Source organism: Nannobrachium achirus, assembly GCF_963921795.1.
Source record: "Nannobrachium achirus genome assembly, chromosome: 16".
NCBI lineage: Eukaryota > Metazoa > Chordata > Actinopteri > Myctophiformes > Myctophidae > Nannobrachium > Nannobrachium achirus.
Genome location: NC_137823.1, coordinates 29,748,879 through 29,767,586, shown reverse-complemented (window position 1 = coordinate 29,767,586; position 18,708 = coordinate 29,748,879). Strand labels below are relative to the sequence as shown.

Genomic DNA, 18,708 nt, shown 5'->3' with positions numbered 1-18,708 from the left:
ACAGGATGACAATGCAGCCCACACAAAGACAATTAAAGCCAATGCCTACCCCCTCCCCACCTGTTAACTGTTTTATATTTTATTTCTGACTGTTATGATGTTTTGTGCATATTTCTGTATATTTGTCTGTCTCTAGAATAGAATGAATAGAGTAGGCCTACAAAAGGACCCCGACAAAAGGCCATTGTGCTTTCTTGGGTTTAAATCCTATAGACATTGTATCTCAACTGTACTGTCTGTGCTGTGCTTTTCCTATGCGAACTTCTAATAAAGTATTCAATCGATCAATCAATCAAATGTTATATGAGATACTTAAATGGTTTCCTGTGGAAATAAGCTTAGTCTTTTCTAGGATCTCCTTTTAGTAGACCTTGTACCAGTGAACTGTACCATCATGAAACCTTTTCCTATGCAAACTTCTAATAAAGTCTTCAATCAATCAATCAATCAATCAATCAATCAATCAATCAATCAATCAATCAAACCCACAGGGCACAAGGGGTCACTGAATGGTTTTTGTATGAAAATGACGTGACGTGAATCATATTCATTGTCAGTCACCAGATCTCAGCCCATGAGCCCAAAATGGGAGATTTTGGACTGCTGTGTATTCCATCAGACAGTCCAGAGTTCCAGAGACTATCGTGTATGCCCACACAACCAACAGAGGGCGGTATAATAAGGATGAGGATCCCGGATCCCAGTGTGTTTAATTTTATTTCCGACCCACACCGGTCCTTCCACCGAAGTCTTTCGTAGTAAAGGATGTAGGCTAAATTGTATCATCCACAGATATATGTCTGTGGTATCATCAACTAATCACATTTTCACTCCATTCGATGAGTTTGGTAGGCTACGATGTATTTATTTCCATTATTCCCATAATAGGTTCATTGAACTTTGAAGTGAGCTATAGACTACACACTAAATTATTTAACATTGGTTCTCAAAGTGGGGTTTGGGGGCCCCCAGGGGGTCCTTGAGGGAGTTCCAGGGGGTCCCCAGCTAAATTATAGTTAGGAACTAATTTTGGACCCTTATGGGTCTGTAAATTAACATTGATTTTACAATATAAATGGGGTCCCATATGTGATAGAAATGCCATTAAATGGGGGTCTGAAGCCTAATGCATGTCGAACTGGAGGTCCTTGAAATGATAATGGTTGAGAATCACTGCTATTAGCCCTGGGGTCCCTGGCATATATTTTCAAATGGGGGTACGCGGGCTAATAAGTGTCAAATTTGGCATGAAAAGGTTCGAGAAGCACTGGATTATTGTTTCCAGATCTTTTATTTTGAAAACGTGATCCGGACGTGGTTGCAGTTGTCGCGTCTTAACGCTGATTGGCTGCCTTCATGCTGTTGCTGATGTGGTGTTCCCAACTCTCAGCGACCAGAGAGGAACACAACACATTGAAACACAGATTTCTTACAACAATAAACATATAAAATACATAGAAGTAACATTTTACGGTTTAACTGGGATCATGCCTTACTATCAGACCTGGGAGGAGTTCTCTCGTGCAGCCGAGAAACTGTATTTGACAGATCCTATGAAGGTAAGACGACATGGTTTCTCCCTGAGTCGTGCTAGTGTGCTAGCCTGTTGGCTAATATAGCACTAGTGACTAGACTGACTACATTGAAACCCAGAGTGACATATTCATATGTAATTGTTTTCCTATTGTTTCAGGTCAGAGTTGTTATGAAGTACAGACACTGCGATGGAAACATATCTGTCAAAATAACAGACGATGCCGTGGTAAGTGTTTTTAAATCCACAGATGGTGTTAACAGGCAGCACACTTTAAACCTAGCCTCACAGTATTGGTCACGTCATTACAGGCGAAATCTTTAAATGCATTGCACAAAGCAGCTGTTTCGTTTGTAATGGCTTCGAATCGATTCAGTTCAATTCAATGTCAGTCTACAACAACAGTCGAGAAATGTACAGTGATTATTACTGAGAATATTGAATAGAATCCAGACTACGTTTGAAAATGCGATTCTTCACAAATACAAATTTGATAAGAGAACAAGTTTTTGCAAATGTAAACTTTCTAAATCAACTAACTGTTAAAATATGTCAAATGTTTACTTATTTTCTCCTTTTATGTCCCTGTGGTATACACTGTTTTGTTATGCAATGCACTGCAGTATTTTATATAAAAATGATTATCTCTATGAAATAATAATAATTGCCTTCATCTTGCTTGCAATTTTGGCCACAAATAGTAACTGCTCATCATTACCAGAGTAGTTGAGAATGTAATGCAAGAATGATTGCTTCACAGCTAAACCTGGGTGTAGGGGATTGTTATCATGTGCATACAAAGCTATGCACTTCATGTTCACATGCAAATGTCATCTCAAAGCTGAATTTCTGAGTTGGCCACTGGAGACAAGTAGAGGTTTTTAAGAGTCTACATCATACATGGGCAACTAGCGGCCCGGGGGCCACATGCGACCCCCACCTTCACTTAATGCGGCCCTGCACCTTTTGGGGCTTTTTATGCCTTTATTCGATAGGACAGTAGACTGACAGGAAATGAGGAGAGAGATGGGGAATGACATGTGGCAAAGGTCGTCCGGATCGGGAATCGAACCGGTGACGCCAGCAGGCATCATAGCCTAGTATGTGGTATGCGCCTTGACCACCAGGCCAGCGGGCGCTCCCCAGATCGGCTATTTTTAACTGTACATGCATTGTGGCCCTCTGGAGTGAGTGAAAATATAGCGGCCCTCTCCATCTTCAAAGTTGCCCACCCCTGGTCTACATGTTTCCAAATTATGAGAAACAATTGCTTTTCCTTTTTTTTCACACTTGCTACAACGTTGCACTGACCATATTCTGTATGTGTCCCCATCAATCTGTTCTTTCAGTGTTTACAGTACAAGACTGACCAGGCACAAGATGTAAAGAAGATCGAGAAACTCCACAGCAAAATCATGAGGCTCATGGTGTCCAAGGAGACTCACCAAGGTGACATGGAGACGGACTGAAAGGTTCAGATCTTCTACAAAACCTGGACCGAGAGATTCAAAACTGTTGTTGAGACACAAACGATGGACTGGAGGCGAGAGTCGGAGTGACAAGGAATCAGGATACGATTTTGGATGGGAAGAGTTGTGGATGGGAGTCCGCCCAGCAACCTATGCTGATTCAGTATTGTCAGGGATGTGATTCTTGTTTTTCTTTTTCCCCTAAAATGTCATTTTTTTTCCCCTTATCATTTTCAATGGACAGTCACATTTTCTGTAATCTCTCAAGACAGACTCTGGTAGCATCAGATGAAAAGGAACAAAACAGAAAGGGCGTTCCCTTTTTATTTTGACGATGGTTAGCCAGATTGCATTTTCTCTTCTGTGACTCTTCTCTTTCTGACATTTTAATTTACATCCCTAACTGTATTAGTAGCAACATCAGTGTGGGCAACAATAGACATATAAATGTAGACGCCTCCTCCGGTGTCTAATGGTACTGACGGCGTTGGTAATAGTGGACTGGCAAGCTTCTGGAATTCTGAAGGACGGATGCTCAGTAAGCCAATCAGATGCGGGAGTCCCCTCTTTCCCACTGCAGGGGGCAGAGTGCCTTCCACAGTTCCAGCTTGCCAGTCCTCTTTTACCAACGCCCACAGCCGGAGGAGGCGTCTACCTTTACATGTCTATGTGGGCAACCAGGGCGTTTGGGGATAGGCTAAAGATGGGGAAATGTAAAGGGCTCAAAGAATCTGGGGTGGCAAAGTGTTGCTGCTGCTTTGCATATCAATTGAACTCCTTCAGTTCTTTATAAGAGCTTGCATTTATTTTCAGTTTTTTAAGATGGACTTAAACAATGGAAGGGAAAGTATTTTCCAATTTCTGTCTATACATGATCACATTGCTTTCAATCTTTTTTTCTGTTTTTTAAACCATTTTTGTAATCCATGCAAGGAGAAATGTCATCGCCGACACCATGGTGGCACATACAAGAAGCAGGATTGGATGTGGATTTTCATACCAAGTTGTTGATAGACCCCACGCCTCTGTTGCCATTTTGTCTAATAAAAATAACTGTAAATTTTCAATAAAAGTTATTTATCCCCACATAGTGTGAAACCAGTAATGGCTCTGAAGGATGTGGTCGTGTACTGGGTATTTAGATGCCAGTTTTGTCTACTTTGTAGCATATGCTTGTTTTTGCAATATCTCCATCACTTTACCATACCTGTTGATTGACAAAACGTAATGGCACTTAAACTTTGCACTTTGTTAATCAAGTGCAACTTGTTGTGTAACAATTTAATTGACATAACTGGACAATCAGGTCAGTCCCAAGTTCCACTTCAAAAATAAAATAAATTTAAAAATGTGCATTATACACTTTATATTGTATGGTTCTGACTGATGATAAATGCTATTTAATAGTTATAATAATGCTTTTTACTGTGCATATTCATCACCACCACCTTGAGTGCATTTGTTTAAAATTACACTGCCATTTTACCTAACAAAAAAACGACACATCCCACCGTCCATTTCTGCTGATTTCGCCCTATTCCATTTGAAACGCATCTTATTTTATTCATTTCGTGAACTGTTTCCGGTGGTTGGTTCCGGCTGCCTGTAGTTTTCTTTTTAATCTTCAGTCCCCCTGACTGACGACTACAACATGACGTAAAGTTATTTCCGCTCCCGACCGGATCAGAAACCTGAAAATGCTATTGGTCAGCTCAGCTAGTCCAGTGAGTCAGACTGTCTGGCAGTGCACGGACATTGGTCCTGTCCTGCTGTCGCTGCTCTTGCTCTACCCAGCGAGACAACAAAAAGGTATTGTTATTAAACTAACTTGACGAATTCCATTACATTTTGCACATCGTTGAACTCATTGTTATTAAACTTTTATCTGCGCTTCCTCGATTACAGTAGAAACAGTGGAACTATGTTGCAACTTGATCAGGGGATGATAAGGGTTGCGTGCGTGAATAATAAGGTTATGTCGGGTTATGTATTAGTCATTTCATTGAGCAAAATGTTTCTGTACGGTCCATGGTCCACATGCAGTGGTGGAAAAAGTACTTGAGTAAAAGATCAATACGGCAATGCAGAAATAGGTCTACTCTTTTACAAGTCCGAAATAAAAAAAGAATACGTGAGTAAAATTATAAAAGTATCGGCATCAAAATGTACTTAAAGTACCAAAAGTAAAAGTACCAGGAAATACTCAAGTAAAGTATAAATACCTCAAAATTGTACTCTTAGGTAAATCTACTTGGCTACTTTCCACCACTGCAGTTAAAAGTACCATGCATTTGTAAACTCATTAAAACAGTTAAAAGTTACCAATCTCTCAATACGCATTCTAATCAATGAGTGTTCTTGACGTTATAGTACATAACAAATAAACTCCTCGATCTGAATCAATCAGTGAGATTATATAATAACATTCTGAAAATGTATGTTCATGAGTCAATGTGCAGTTAGGTAATGGGTGCAGTAGGGGGCGGTGTGTACAGTAGTATGGATTGTTTATGCTGCATGTCCAGTGTGCCTGTTCCAGAAAAAGCTTGTTTTGTCTGGATCTCTGTTCACTGATGGGGCATTTTTCTATAGCAGTGGACTCATATAAATGAGTTGCATCTTATATTAATAAATATGCCTATATTGATAGGATATAAAAGTTAATAAAAACGAATATGGGATATGTGCTGTTTATGTATTTTGAATGAAAAGTCTGAAAGGCAATTTAAAAAGATGGTTGAATCACAGTGTCTCTATTATGGGAGGAACCTTCACCAAAAACAGCAGCTCTACACCCTGAGTTTGTTGGAGAAGAGATGTTGTGTAGGGGGAAAAAACTAAAGACATGACCAAGTGCAGGGCCAACTCAAGTCCAGTTCACAAATTATAGAAGGTCTACGTGATTAAGAAAAAGAGCAGAAAATGCCAATAGAACAATACATACACCGTTGTGGTATCGTGAAAGAGAACAGCTTTGTCATGATGCAGCATTTCTGCTCGCAGGAGTTGTGACTGCAGGGCCTTGTCCAGTCCATTCTTTACCTAATCCTGTCAGGTGGTTATAGCATACTGGGATATTTAGAGCGGCTGCAACAACACTGGCACTCTGTTAAACCTCAGTACAATGAAATCATAATCTTATTAATGAAATCATCCTCCTGCATTGACTCAAATTGAATTCTGGGTAAAGGAAGTTGCAGAACATAATCCTGTCAGGTTGTTGTAGCGTAGTGGGATATTTACTACTTCACTAATACATTTTTCCTTTGTGATTTTTGTTTTGGCCAAATTGGGTCAACTATATTTCATCCTAATTTTCACAGTTTAAGAATAATGAACTCATTCTCCTTCCTTTCTGTTTGACAGCACGATCTTCAGTGTATTTTGGTTTCATGTCAATTTGTGTTTTCAGATATTTAACCACTTGAACCGTCACTCTGTATTTAGTCTGCTCTTCTTCCCCTATACACCAAACCTCTTTGCCGAAACGCCTCGCAGCGCGAGGCGTTGTGAGCTTGTAGTTCTCAGAATGTGTACACTAGGGTTCAAATGCTTAAACCAGGGGTGGGCAACAAAAATAGCAGATCTAAAAGCTCAGCTTGTAGATCGGCTATTTTTGCTTCTATTGAATTTCCTGATTTTTTTTTGTTATTTCTTAATTGGAATCCTGAAAACATTTTGATTTCATTTCAAACGCATTTAGTTATATACTCATGTTAACTTTATGAACCTAAATACAAATCGATGCAGACCTCGTGGCACCATGTTTCTGGAGGTGCTGGCTGCCGTGGTGATAGGAGGGCTGCTCATCTATCTGGTTCAGAGAAGCAGGAGGCAGGTTCTGAAGACAGAGGATGGCTGGTATGGTGTAGGAGCGGCCCCTGATGACGGAGAGGACCTCACCATCCGCCCCTTCAAGGTCACAACCAGCGACGAAGAACTAGAGGTTAGATCCACTGTGGTCCCCTTGGACCTACCAAGGGGTTGGCTGTTAGGCAATGGGTCTTCAACGTTTTCAAGCCAGGGACCCCTTAGCTGAGAGAGAGATGAAGCAGGGACCCGGCCCCCACAACCTTTTCATAGATTCCATATAGTTTCATCGTTTGACAGCACAATCATCAGTGTATTTTGGATTCAAGTCAATTTGAGTTTTCAGATATTTAACCACTTGAACTGTCAATACTTATAAAACTTGACCTTTCACTCTGTTCATAGTCTGCTCTTTTTCCCCTCTACACCTAACCGCTTTGCCGAAAATAGCCGATCTACAAGCTCACAACGCCTCGCAGCGCCAGGCGTTTGAGCTTGTAGATCTGCTATCACACAAAGATTTGGAGGACCCCCTGTAGTAACTCTGAGGACCCAATAAGGGTTCCGGACCCCCTGTTGAAGATGCCTGTGTTAGGCTGTTCAGTGGTGGGACAGACTCCCGCTGATACCGACAATAAGCCTCTCTGACATACTTACTTCTTGTTTGAATTCAGTTACACAGGACACACCAGTGAGTGTTTACATGCACACCAATATGACCGAACTTTATCCCGATCAAGACAATATTCTGGTTATTGAAATGGCCATATGAACACAGTTATTTGGTTTCCATGATTCGGGTAAGCAAAACCGATTAAGACAGCCTTGATTTGCCCCATCTTTCGATTTATTGTTTTGTGGAAATGGACATGGAAACCTTCGTTGGGCTTTCGAAATGTGCTGTAAAACCTATTTAAAAGTGAAACCCTTTGCCCTTGTTTGCCCTAATTATGCTCCTAAGCTGAACACGTTGTTCCTATCCTGAACAAGTTGTTCCTTTGCTGAACAAGTTGACCAATGTGTTCTACTCCACTCTTGCCCTCAGGACCTGTACTGGAGGATAGACCAGACTCGCCCTGTCCCCTCCCTGGAAGACAGCCAGTTCAATTATGGCTTCAACTCTGCCTATCTGCAGAAGGTGGTGACTTACTGGAGACATGACTTTGACTGGAGGACACAAGTGGACAAACTCAACCAGTACCCACACTACAAAACCAGGATCGAAGGTGAGCTGTCACAGGAACCACCGGCACATGTGTGAAAAAGATGCTTTGGTCTCTACAGCAGGGGTCTTCAACGTTTTCTGCAAAAACTAATCCATTATCTTTTTGTCTCTCTCCAATCTCTGCCCAGGCATCGATGTACATTACGTACACGTGAAGCCCAAGACACTCGCAGAGGGCACCAGCGCCATCCCACTGTTGATGGTCCACGGTTGGCCTGGCTCCTTCTATGAGTTCTACGGAATGATCCCACTGCTAACAGAGCCCTCTGACCCAGACGGCCCGGTGTTTGAGCTGGTCTGTCCTTCCATACCAGGCTATGGCTACTCTGAAGCGCCGCATAAGCAAGGTTAGTCGAGGAGGTTTTCTTCACAGGTTGGCTTCAGTTAATGTGTGTAGTCAAACAATATATTGTAGTGAGATCTAACTAGCCTGGCTAACACACCTCTGTGGTACAGTGTAGGGGTGAAGTTAATCAAACTAATCAATGTAATTGAACATATTATTAATAATCGATAATTTAATAAAATAATCAATGAATAATCTGTCCCTAATTGGGGAATGTCATTATTGGCAAAGACTTTCAGAAGTGTTCAAAAACGTTAAAAAAAATACATAAAATTGCAGGTATAGCTAACTTATACAAATATTACTTGAATCCGCAATACCACTGGTCTGCCAGTCAGTTAGCTACACCCCCACTAGAGAAGAACAAATAGGTGGCCCATGGTTTTATTAGGTGGTTTTAGTAATGTACATGCAGTTGACTGTGATTTGTTCAATTCAAAATGGTGATATTCAAGCACTATAGGACCTCGTCTTAAGTTTTGAGCACACAACCCCTTTATTATCTCTGTAATCTGTTGACAAGATCAAAGAAGGCTTCCCAGACTTTTTTGTGATGGTTAAATGCTCAATGTTTATCCTATGACATGGAGAGTGCCCGGTTAAGAAAACAATAAAACTGACAGAATTGACGAATAGTTCTAATTGTATTATCAAGTCAGAGAACATTTCCTTGTAGAGTGCATTATCTCGACCTCCTTGTGTGTCCAGGTTTTGATACGGTGTGTGCAGCACGTGTGTTCCACAAGCTGATGAATCGTCTGGGCTTCCAGCAGTTCTACGCCCACGGAGGAGACTGGGGTTGGCAGATCACCACCAACATGGCTCAGCTGGAGCCCACGTAAGTCCTCTGCCACACAGTTGCACCACACTGCATACCAACCTCATGCGCACTTTTTAACCCATTTAGGCCTAAGATTATTGAATGCTTTAACCAGTGAAAAATAGCAGATATACAAGCTCACAGCGCGGCACCGAGTGCCGCGCTGCAAGCTTGTAGATCTGCTATTTTTGAAAAAGTTGTGAAAATGTGTGCAAATCTTTGAATATATGCATTTTCAAAGCGAACGTTTGTAACTCAGATTTTGCTTCTGGGTGGTCCCTGGAACTAAATATTTTGAGATGGGGGTCCGTGGCCAAATACATGTCATTTTGGGGTTCCTTCACATGAAAAGGTTTGAGAACCACTGACATAGTAGTCTCTCAAGAACAGACTAACTGAGCTCCAGTTAAGTGAAAAGGACCTTTTCGTTGACGATGGCTAGCCAGATTGCTGACATAGAAACATAGGTTTTTCAAAAAATCTTAGAAGGATTCAAAAGACACATAGAATCGGGTCAAAATTCTAATTTTCACGATTTAAAAAAAATAGCAGATCTACAAGCTCGCAGCGCGGCGCTGTGAGCTTGTATATCTGCTATTTTTCAATAGTTAAAGCATAAAATAATGATACACAATAATGTGTACCCGTTCTAAAGAGTATTTTTCAACCTTCCAAGCTAAAAGAGCGTTCCAAGCTAAAAGAAACTACATTGTTTATCTTCCTGGACAGTTAGCATGCTAAAACAAAAGCCATAGTTCTTACAGCGAAAAAAAGAAAAGTTTGAAATGACCAAATCCGCCTACCGATGGTGCAATTCAGTGGTTCTCAGCCTGTGGGTCGGGACCCCCAGAGGGGTCGCCAAATTATTTTGGAGGGTCCTCAGATGATTAACTTAATGTGCAACATTGTTTTCTCACTCAACAGTAAACAAACCAACATAAAGTTTATGTATAGAGGGTATCTGCACATTTCTAAGGTGACAATTTAAGGACTTTTTAATACCTCTAAAATGAAAGATTAAACATTTGCCAAAATGTCAAATATTAGAGGCTGAAATTGTGAAAATAGCCGATCTACATGCTCACAACACCTCGCGTTTCGAGGCGTTGTGAGCATGTAGATCTGCTATTTTCACAATAGAACCGTGTTATACAAAATGTAATGCCTCAACTCGTATTGCTCATCAGGGTGGGGGGTCCCCAGTTAAAATGTGATTATTTTGGGGGTCGCGGCCTGAAAAGGTTGAGAACCACTGGTGTAATTGGTAGGCAGGTTTCATAACTTTCCACAAACCACTTCTGACAGAGTAGACAGAAATGCGTAAGGACCAATTATACGAAGATGAAGTTCTCCTTTAACCTGATCTTTGTCTCTCTCCTGGTTGGATGAAATTTGTGACCGAACTGAAAATTGGTGACCCACCTGAAAACCCACCAGTTATTAAATAACTGGAGGAATGACTGAATAAACACTGTAGCAATGACTACTATCAGTTAATAGAATTAACCTTTTAACAAAAAACTAAAATAAGTAAATAAAAAAAAAAAGGATAGTTTTAAAGTTTAAACAAAAACATCACTAGCAACACCTATATTTTATTTTTCTCAGGTTTTTGTCCTAATCGCCACAAACTTCGACTTCCAACGACCATATCCATAGCTATTCAACACATTTTAACCATAAACGGCTTTGTCGTTTTTCATATGCGTTCCAGAATAGTGAAAGGCCTGCACGTGAACTTTGCCCCTCCTCAGCCAGGGCTGTCCTGGGTGTTGTCTCTCATGCTGGGCCGACAATTCCCTAACCTGTTTGACTTCACCGAGCGCGACATCCAGCGCCTCTACCCCCGCATGGACAAGCTGCTGGTGGAGCCAGTCAAGGAGTCTGGCTACATGCACATCCAGGCAACCAAACCCGACACTGCTGGTAAGGACTGGGAGTAGCGAAGCAGCATTACGATATTGCACAGGGTTCCCACGGTCATGACATTCCTGGAAATATTTTGAAATTAGAAAAATATTTTTTCCAGTACTGGAAAAGTTTTGGAATTGATCAAGGGTCCTGTAAGGTCCTGGAAAAATTAGCTGTGCATTGTCCTTGGTTATTGATTTTGTTAATACAGGGTTCCCACAGTCATGAAATTCCTGGAAATATTTTGAAATTAGAAAAATATTTTTCCAGTACTGGAAATGTTTTGGAATTGATCAAGGGTCCTGGAAGGTCCTGAAAAGAAATTGCTATGCATTGTCTTTGGTTATTGATTAAAAAAATACCTCTGAATTGACAAATTAAACGTTGGCCATATTGTCAAATATTAGAGGCAGAAATTGTGAAAATAGCCGATCTACATGCTCACAACGCCTCGCGTTGTGAGGCGTTGTGAGCATGTAGATCTGCCTGGAAGCACAGGGTGCTTGTTAAATATTCTGGATAAGTTTTGGAAATGAATTGGTAAAAATGTGTGGGAACCCTGATTGCAGTGGTTGGTTGGTTGATTTTATTTGGATTCAGACGTCATCCCATGATAACATGAGGCAATAAAAAATCCAGAGGATAGCACCAGAAGCATCACTTAACCCATGGGTCTTCAACAGGGGGTCCGGGACCCCTAGGGAGTCCTCAGAGTTACTACAGGGGGTCCTCCAAATCTTTGAGTGATAGACAGTTTTTTTTGTATATTAACCACTTGAACCCTAGTGTCCATATTCTGAGAACTTTAGCCAAAAATAGCATTTGTGAGCTTGTAGATTGGCTATTTTCGGCAAAGAGCTTTGGTGTAGAGGAAAAAGAGCAGAGTTTGAAAGGTCAAGTTCATTAAGTATTGACGGTTCAATTGGTTAAATATCTGAAAACACAAATTGACATGAATCCAAAATAAACTGATGATTGTTCTGTCAAACGATGAAACTATATGGAATCTATGATAAGGTTGTGGGTTCATCTCTCTCTCAGCTAAGGGGTCCTTGGCCGGAAATGTTGAAGACCCCTGACTTAACCCATTTAGACCTGGAAAGGATCTGTGTCACTATAGATTTTAACCACTTTAACCATTATTTTATAATTTAGTTATTACAAAAATAGCAGATATGCAAGCTAATAGCACGGCACAGAGTGATGCGCTAATAGCTTTTAGATCTGCTATTTTAGAAGAATCTTTTAGATTTGTGCAAATCTTTGAATATATATCCAGAAGATAGAATAGATAGAAGATGGAATAGTGCTGTGCCATAATAACCAACATATTACATATTACAGAAACCTCAGGTCATGATGCATGTATTTATTGCTTTACCTGTTACCTGCTTGCAGGACGAGGTCTAAATGACTCCCCAGTGGGCCTGGCTGCCTACATCCTGGAGAAGTTCTCCACCTGGACTGACAGCGACTTCAGGAGCCTGGACGACGGAGGACTGACCAGGTAGAAAGAACAGAACAGAACAACAGGGTTAGCTTGGACCATGCCATCTGATTGAAACATCAGTAAACTGCCACTGTGGTAGAACATGATCACCATTACTACTGTTTGCCTACGGCAGTGGTTTTCAGGGTTCCTTGGGTTCCCTTACAGCTCTGTAACTCTGAGAGTTATGGAGGTTCTTGATATTAAACCGTATTGAGAACCACTGGAATACGGCAACCATTATGTGCTGTTCCTGTGTTATTGTAGCATAATGTCTGTGTGCGCTGCCTTGCAGGAAGTTCTCTCTGGATGACCTGCTGACCAATGTGATGATCTACTGGACATCTGGCTGCATCGTCTCCTCCATGAGGTTCTACAAGGAGAACTTCAGACAGGGTCTCAACCAGCCTCACAACAAGTAAGTGTGGAGGGAAGCAACTCAGAGCACGGTGGTAACCACTGAAACGTAAACCAGTTAACACATTTAGGCCTGAACACATTATTACGCAATATTTTATGCTTTAAATACTTAAAAAATAGCAGATATACAAGCTCACAGCGCGGCACCGAGTGCCGCGCTGCGAGCTTGTAGATCTGCTATTTTTTTTAAATTGTGAAAATTTGTGCAAATCTTTGAATATTTTGACCAGATTCTACAAGTGTCTTCTAAATCCCTCAAAATATGTTGTTCCAGGGACCACCTCATCTCAAAATATTGTATCAGGGACCCCCCGGAAGCAAATATTTGAGTTACAAATGTTCACTTTCAAAAAGATATATTCAAAGACTTGCAAAATATATATATATCCACCTGTTTCCGCGGGAGTTAACTGGAGATTATTTGGACCTGTTTGCACCACACTTCCGGTTTAACAGCAGACATACAAGCTCACGTCGCGTCGCAGATGCAACCCATTGTGAGCTTGTAAATCACACTCGGCTGCGGCGCCGGAAGCTCTGTACAGCGTCTGCGCAATGCACTATGGGGCGTTGGAAACTCGTGGATATATATATATATAATATCACGTTTTTCAAAAATAGAAGATCTACAAGCTCGCAGCGCAGCACTCGGTGCCGCGCTGTGAGCTTGTATATCTGCTATTTTTCACTGGTTAAAGCATTCAATAATTCTAGGCCTAAATTTAAAGATGTGATGACACGCCCCGAAAAATATCATTATGTTACAGTAGGTCACGTGGTCTTTCTACAAACAGTCTGAAAAGGGGGCGGGACCGTATCAGCCTCTGCACAGAGTGACTGCATAGTTAGTAGTGAATGTATACTTCATCCGTCGTACGGGGCCGCGCACATACAAAATAGCCGATTTGCAAGCTCACAACGCGGTGCGTCCGCGACGCGTTGTGAGCTTGTAGCACGGTTTTATTCTGTCACCACACACACAAACACACACACACACACACACGTTAGTTTATTTTGTGACCGTGGCTCCACGACCACGGTCGCTCCGGTTGATAGACCGATTAGACAGAAGGACACAGCCGCATACAGCCGCACAGCCCACATGTTTACTGACTAGAGGCATTATCTGCGGCAGACATCTAGTGAAAGAATTGTGTTTCGAGCGAGTGAAATAAGAGGATTAACAATTTAACCACTCGATCCCCTCTAAAGCCCTGGTCGGGTAGGACGGATGGACCCAAAATGGAATATGTAGCATCTTTTGAAAAAAGAACATCATTTGGGGTGGAGTAAATAAATACTTTTAAAGGTAAGATAGCCTTCTGGGCCGAAACTGTCCTTTAAAACTAGTGCACAGATCTGCGCGAGGCCCGGGTTCGCTACCCACTGTTCTTAATCCATGTACTGTTCTGTACCAAATGTTACCAATATAAACTCTATACACTTAGATACCACAGTGGCTGCTGCTGTTCATTGGAGTGATGTGTTATCACGGTCGCATTATCGATCCAGTCAAGCTGTGCTTCCTAATACAGCGCATGTACGTGCCTATGGAAGCAGGAGGTCTCCCCACAATTAAAATAATATAACGAAAAAAACGTCACATGGATTCACCTGGGACGTATCATCACATCAGTGATGTAGCCTGAACTCATCTGGGTTTCGGGTCTCGCAACATCATACCCCTCATCCAGGTGACCAAGCCAGGGTGATCAAGTCCCGACTTACGTCCCAGTAGCTACCCACGGTCAGTCCTTTTAGGGAAAGACAGGGCCATACAATCCGCCGCTCCAGAACTACTCTGCCGAGACTGGGAGGGGCAATCTGGCACGTGGAAGGACTAGGCTCTGTGTATTGACTCCTGTCCGGGCCCCTCCTGCTGTACGTCTTACCAGGTCCTCTCCTGCTCTCACCAGGTCCAGGACCTGTGCGTTGCACCAGACTCCCAGTACCAAACATTTCATTCAGGAGCGGCGGATTCTTTAGCCGCAATGGTACTGCAGGCTCCACCTGGCCCACGGTGGTGCTGCAGGCTCCGCTTGCGGCTTGAATGACCCTCCTAAAGACCTCAGAATATAGCTGAATACTGCACGCGTGCAAGACACCAGTTATGTTTGCCATACCTTAGCTTTTTACTAAACTGACGCCACTGCCCTTGTGTCCTGTGCTGTCTCCCCAGGATTCCGGTCTACGTTCCCACCGGTTTCGCCTCCTTCCCTAACGAGCTCATGCACACGCCCAAGCTGTGGGTGAAACAGAAATACCCTCAACTAAAGAGCTTCACGCCCATGGCCCGCGGAGGGCATTTCGCAGCCATGGAAGAGCCTCAGCTGATGGCTGAGGACATCCAGAACTTTGTCAAGACACTGGAGAAGAAGTAGAGATTGATGACTGATGATGGATAGATGGAGGGATTAACAGGGGTGCGTGAGTGGATGGGGAGTTGATGGAGAGAAGATATACAGGATTCCCACGGTCAAAAATACTTTTCCAGTACTGGAAAAGTTTTGGAATTTATCAAGGGTCCTGGAAGGTCCTGGAAAAAATAGCTATGCATTGTCTTTGGTTATTGATTTTGTTAATACCTCTGAAATGACAAATCAAACATGGGCCAAATTGTCAAATATTAGAGGCAGAAATTGTGAAAATAGCCGATCTACATGTTCACAACGCCTCGCCACGCCTTGTGACCAAAACCGTTACTTTTCAGGACAAAGAACCTAAGCTCCAATGGATCCAATGTAGTTATTATTTAGTTACAAACTCTTGTTAATACTTTCATTGGTTAAATATTTATAAAACCCACAGACACACTTTCCACCACTTTCAATATAAGAATGGTTGAGAAATAGTGAAAATAGCCAATCTACAAGCTCAGTGAGCTTGATTATTTCCACTACACTCTTGCACAACGAAGTAGAGCATTAATTTACAAAAAACAAACAAAAGAAGAAAAAAAACATAAAAAGTTGAAATACAATATCTGCCCGACAGCATTGATATATTGATTGGGCAAAAATGCAGCAAAATACATTTACAAATTTATGTTTTGTCAATTTGATTTACAATTTGTTCAATTATATCGTCGTCGGCTGAAAACCTTGTTCGTTTTGCATTTATCGTTTTAGAAATGATTTAAACTAGTGAAAACAGCCAATCTACAAGCACACAACGCCTCGCAGCGCGAGCACATTTGAAACTTGGAGATACGAGGTTTCCACTCGACAACGACGATATGATAGTATGGGAGGTTAGTGTCGGCCCAGTCCAAAAGCAATATTCAGAAGGGGTTTTCCTGGGCTGTGACCCAGCAGCAGCACGCGCCTGTTGTTGTGGACGCCTCAGCCTTGTAATGGTCGGTCTAGTTAACTCAGCACTCAGCAGCTGCAGATGGGAGTTCAGGGTAGATGCGGTGGTGTTGTTGTGATGACAACATAGTCAGCATCTCAGACATTCCTCTTACTGATAATACCACACATCTTCCCACCACACACACACACGCACACACACACACACACACACACACACACACACACACACACACACACACACACAGCCACGTGATTAGTCTGCACCTTAATGTACTGTAACTATCATATTGTCACTGTCGGGTAGATAACCTTGTATCTCCAAGTTTGAAAATAGTATGTTCTTTCATAACTTAAAGCCCTACTTCATCATACAAGAGTGTTGCACAAAAGTAGTGCAAATAGCAGATCTACAAGCACACAACGCCTTGTGGTGTGAGGCGTTGTATGCTTGCAGATCGTCTATTTTCACTACTTTAACTACGTTTTTAAAATAATAATAAAAAGGAACGGTTTTGGACATACAAGGTTTCCACCAGACAACGATGACATACACTTATGATAACATTGTGTTAACTGTACAGTAAGTGCCTTACACCTAGTTATTTTTAATGCATACTCAGAGAAGTTTGGAGATACATATTTTGGCAATTTAGCCAAAGCTAAGAGTAGAGAGACACATAAAATAACAATACTAGCGGATGGCAGTTTGTGATGCACCTTCACTATGCATATCATTTTGACAATCATACCTAATGTGCATTGTGTCTGAAACTGATAATTGGACCAATTAGTTTTTATTTGTTTTACCACAAAGAGTACATTGAATATTTCATATAATTGGTTTAGTGCAAGATGAACAGAATATTAGTTTTTTTTTACAACTTCTTGTAACTTGGTAATTAAATGCTTGAAATGCTGTTTCTAACACAAATATATTCACTGTTGCCGTGTTTGATATAATTCCAAAATGACTGAAATGGCACATCTTTTTTTTAAACATTATATACAGGCCCTAGTTTTTGAATGAATAAATATGATGGACTGCTGTGTTATCTCAGTGTCAGTTTTTTGTTAGTTTTTTGTTTTTGTGTGGTGATTATGCATATTTTTTAAACAATTGCCTTGTCCATCTCATTGACATTTCAACTTTGTTTGACCATACAGGGGGAAAAAATCACAAAATGAACGAAACATTCATTTTAGACAATTTCATGAAATATTCTCGGAATGATTGTTATTTTACTAGAGTGAACAGTAATATCTAACACTCCCAACGCCCCGCACTCATGCCCCACCTTCCAAGCTACTGTGATAACCTCTAAGAATCTTTCCAGGGTGGGGCCAAACTCCAATAACTTGCACCCCAAAGTTTTCACCCACCAATGCCACCCTCAAACTACCACACGTCTCTTTGGTGATGTTCGATTTGTAACCAAACCACAAAACCCCCTGGGATCGATCCCAACCCTTTATCCAGCTCTTACCAGCAGTGTTGTTTTTGACAGCATTTTTTTAATTTAGTTTTAGTCATAGTCTTTTGAATAAAATGTCTTCTAGTTTTAGTCATAATTTAGTCACTTGAAAAGTTTTAGTTTTAGTCTAATTTTAGTCGACTAAATCTACAGTTGATTTAGTCAACTGAAATGTATTTTGGCAGGCCTTGATGGCATCGTAATGATTGATTTTACACTTGGTTGCGTGCTGAAAATAGCCGATCTATTGTGAGCTTGTAGATCTGCTATTTTCAGCACGCAACACCTGGGAGCAACCAAACTTCTCCACTAGTCCCTCCCTAACGTTTTAGTCTAGTTTTTATTTTGTTGACGAAATTGTCAATATATTAATAATATAATAATAATAATAAAATTAATAATAATAAAACTAAGACTAAATAATAATATTTAGTCTTAGTTTTAGTCATCACAGCTTAGTTTTTATTTTGCTTTTATTTCGTTTTCGTCAGTGAAAAAAACGCAGTCGACAAAAACATTTCGTCATAGTTTTAGTCGACGAAATCAAACACTGCTTACCAGGCATTAGCCTTTCCCAAGCCCCTCCGGTCGGTGCCTTGGTTCAACATCCTTCCAGTCCTCCTCGCACTCCCCCAGGCCAGCCTGCCCGTCCACCGCCTGCCTGCCCTGCTCCTCTTGGCAGTCAAACATCCAGGGGAGGATCTGGATGACCAGGCGGGGGGAGATAAGAACCACTTGAAGATCCACGCATTACCTCACCCGATAAGGCAACAAGAGGAGAGAGACGGAGAGAGAGAGAGAGAGAGTCTGTGTGTGTGTGTGTGTGTGTGTGTGTGTGTGTGTGTGTGTGTGTGTGTGTGTGTGTGTGCGTGTGCGTGTGCGTGTGTGTGAGAGAGAAAGA

At 41.5% G+C, this 18,708-nt stretch overlaps 2 protein-coding genes across 2 annotated transcripts; both read left to right on the top strand.

The window, feature by feature from the left end:
• Positions 1–1,375: 1,375 nt before the first annotated feature.
• Positions 1,376–4,089, top strand: srp9 (signal recognition particle 9). Its single transcript, XM_080744629.1, has 3 exons — positions 1,376–1,559; positions 1,694–1,762; positions 2,884–4,089. The coding sequence occupies exons 1-3, from the start codon at positions 1,488–1,490 to the stop codon at positions 3,001–3,003; spliced, it is 261 nt and encodes an 86-aa protein (XP_080600755.1). The 5' UTR covers positions 1,376–1,487; the 3' UTR covers positions 3,004–4,089.
• Positions 4,090–4,709: 620 nt separating this feature from the next.
• On the top strand, positions 4,710–17,382 carry ephx1 (epoxide hydrolase 1, microsomal (xenobiotic)). The gene is made up of 9 exons (XM_080743953.1): positions 4,710–4,812; positions 6,754–6,949; positions 7,859–8,039; positions 8,167–8,385; positions 9,093–9,222; positions 10,919–11,130; positions 12,514–12,622; positions 12,900–13,022; positions 15,204–17,382. Exons 2-9 carry the CDS (start codon positions 6,767–6,769, stop codon positions 15,403–15,405), a joined length of 1,359 nt encoding a protein of 452 aa, XP_080600079.1. The 5' UTR covers positions 4,710–4,812; positions 6,754–6,766; the 3' UTR covers positions 15,406–17,382.
• Positions 17,383–18,708: the final 1,326 nt, after the last annotated feature.

What these genes read in the sequence shown, in the direction of transcription:
- srp9 (XM_080744629.1), top strand. Translation starts at nt 1,488, where the DNA reads ATGCCTTACTATCAGACCTGGGAGGAGTTCTCTCGTGCAGCCGAGAAA. An exon ending in ATTTGACAGATCCTATGAAG is followed by an intron (nt 1,560 to 1,693) that starts GTAAGACGACAT and finishes CTATTGTTTCAG; the next exon opens with GTCAGAGTTGTTATGAAGTA. An exon ending in AAATAACAGACGATGCCGTG is followed by an intron (nt 1,763 to 2,883) that starts GTAAGTGTTTTT and finishes CTGTTCTTTCAG; the next exon opens with TGTTTACAGTACAAGACTGA.
- ephx1 (XM_080743953.1), top strand. Translation starts at nt 6,767, where the DNA reads ATGTTTCTGGAGGTGCTGGCTGCCGTGGTGATAGGAGGGCTGCTCATC. An exon ending in CCAGCGACGAAGAACTAGAG is followed by an intron (nt 6,950 to 7,858) that starts GTTAGATCCACT and finishes TCTTGCCCTCAG; the next exon opens with GACCTGTACTGGAGGATAGA. An exon ending in GACGACGGAGGACTGACCAG is followed by an intron (nt 12,623 to 12,899) that starts GTAGAAAGAACA and finishes GCTGCCTTGCAG; the next exon opens with GAAGTTCTCTCTGGATGACC.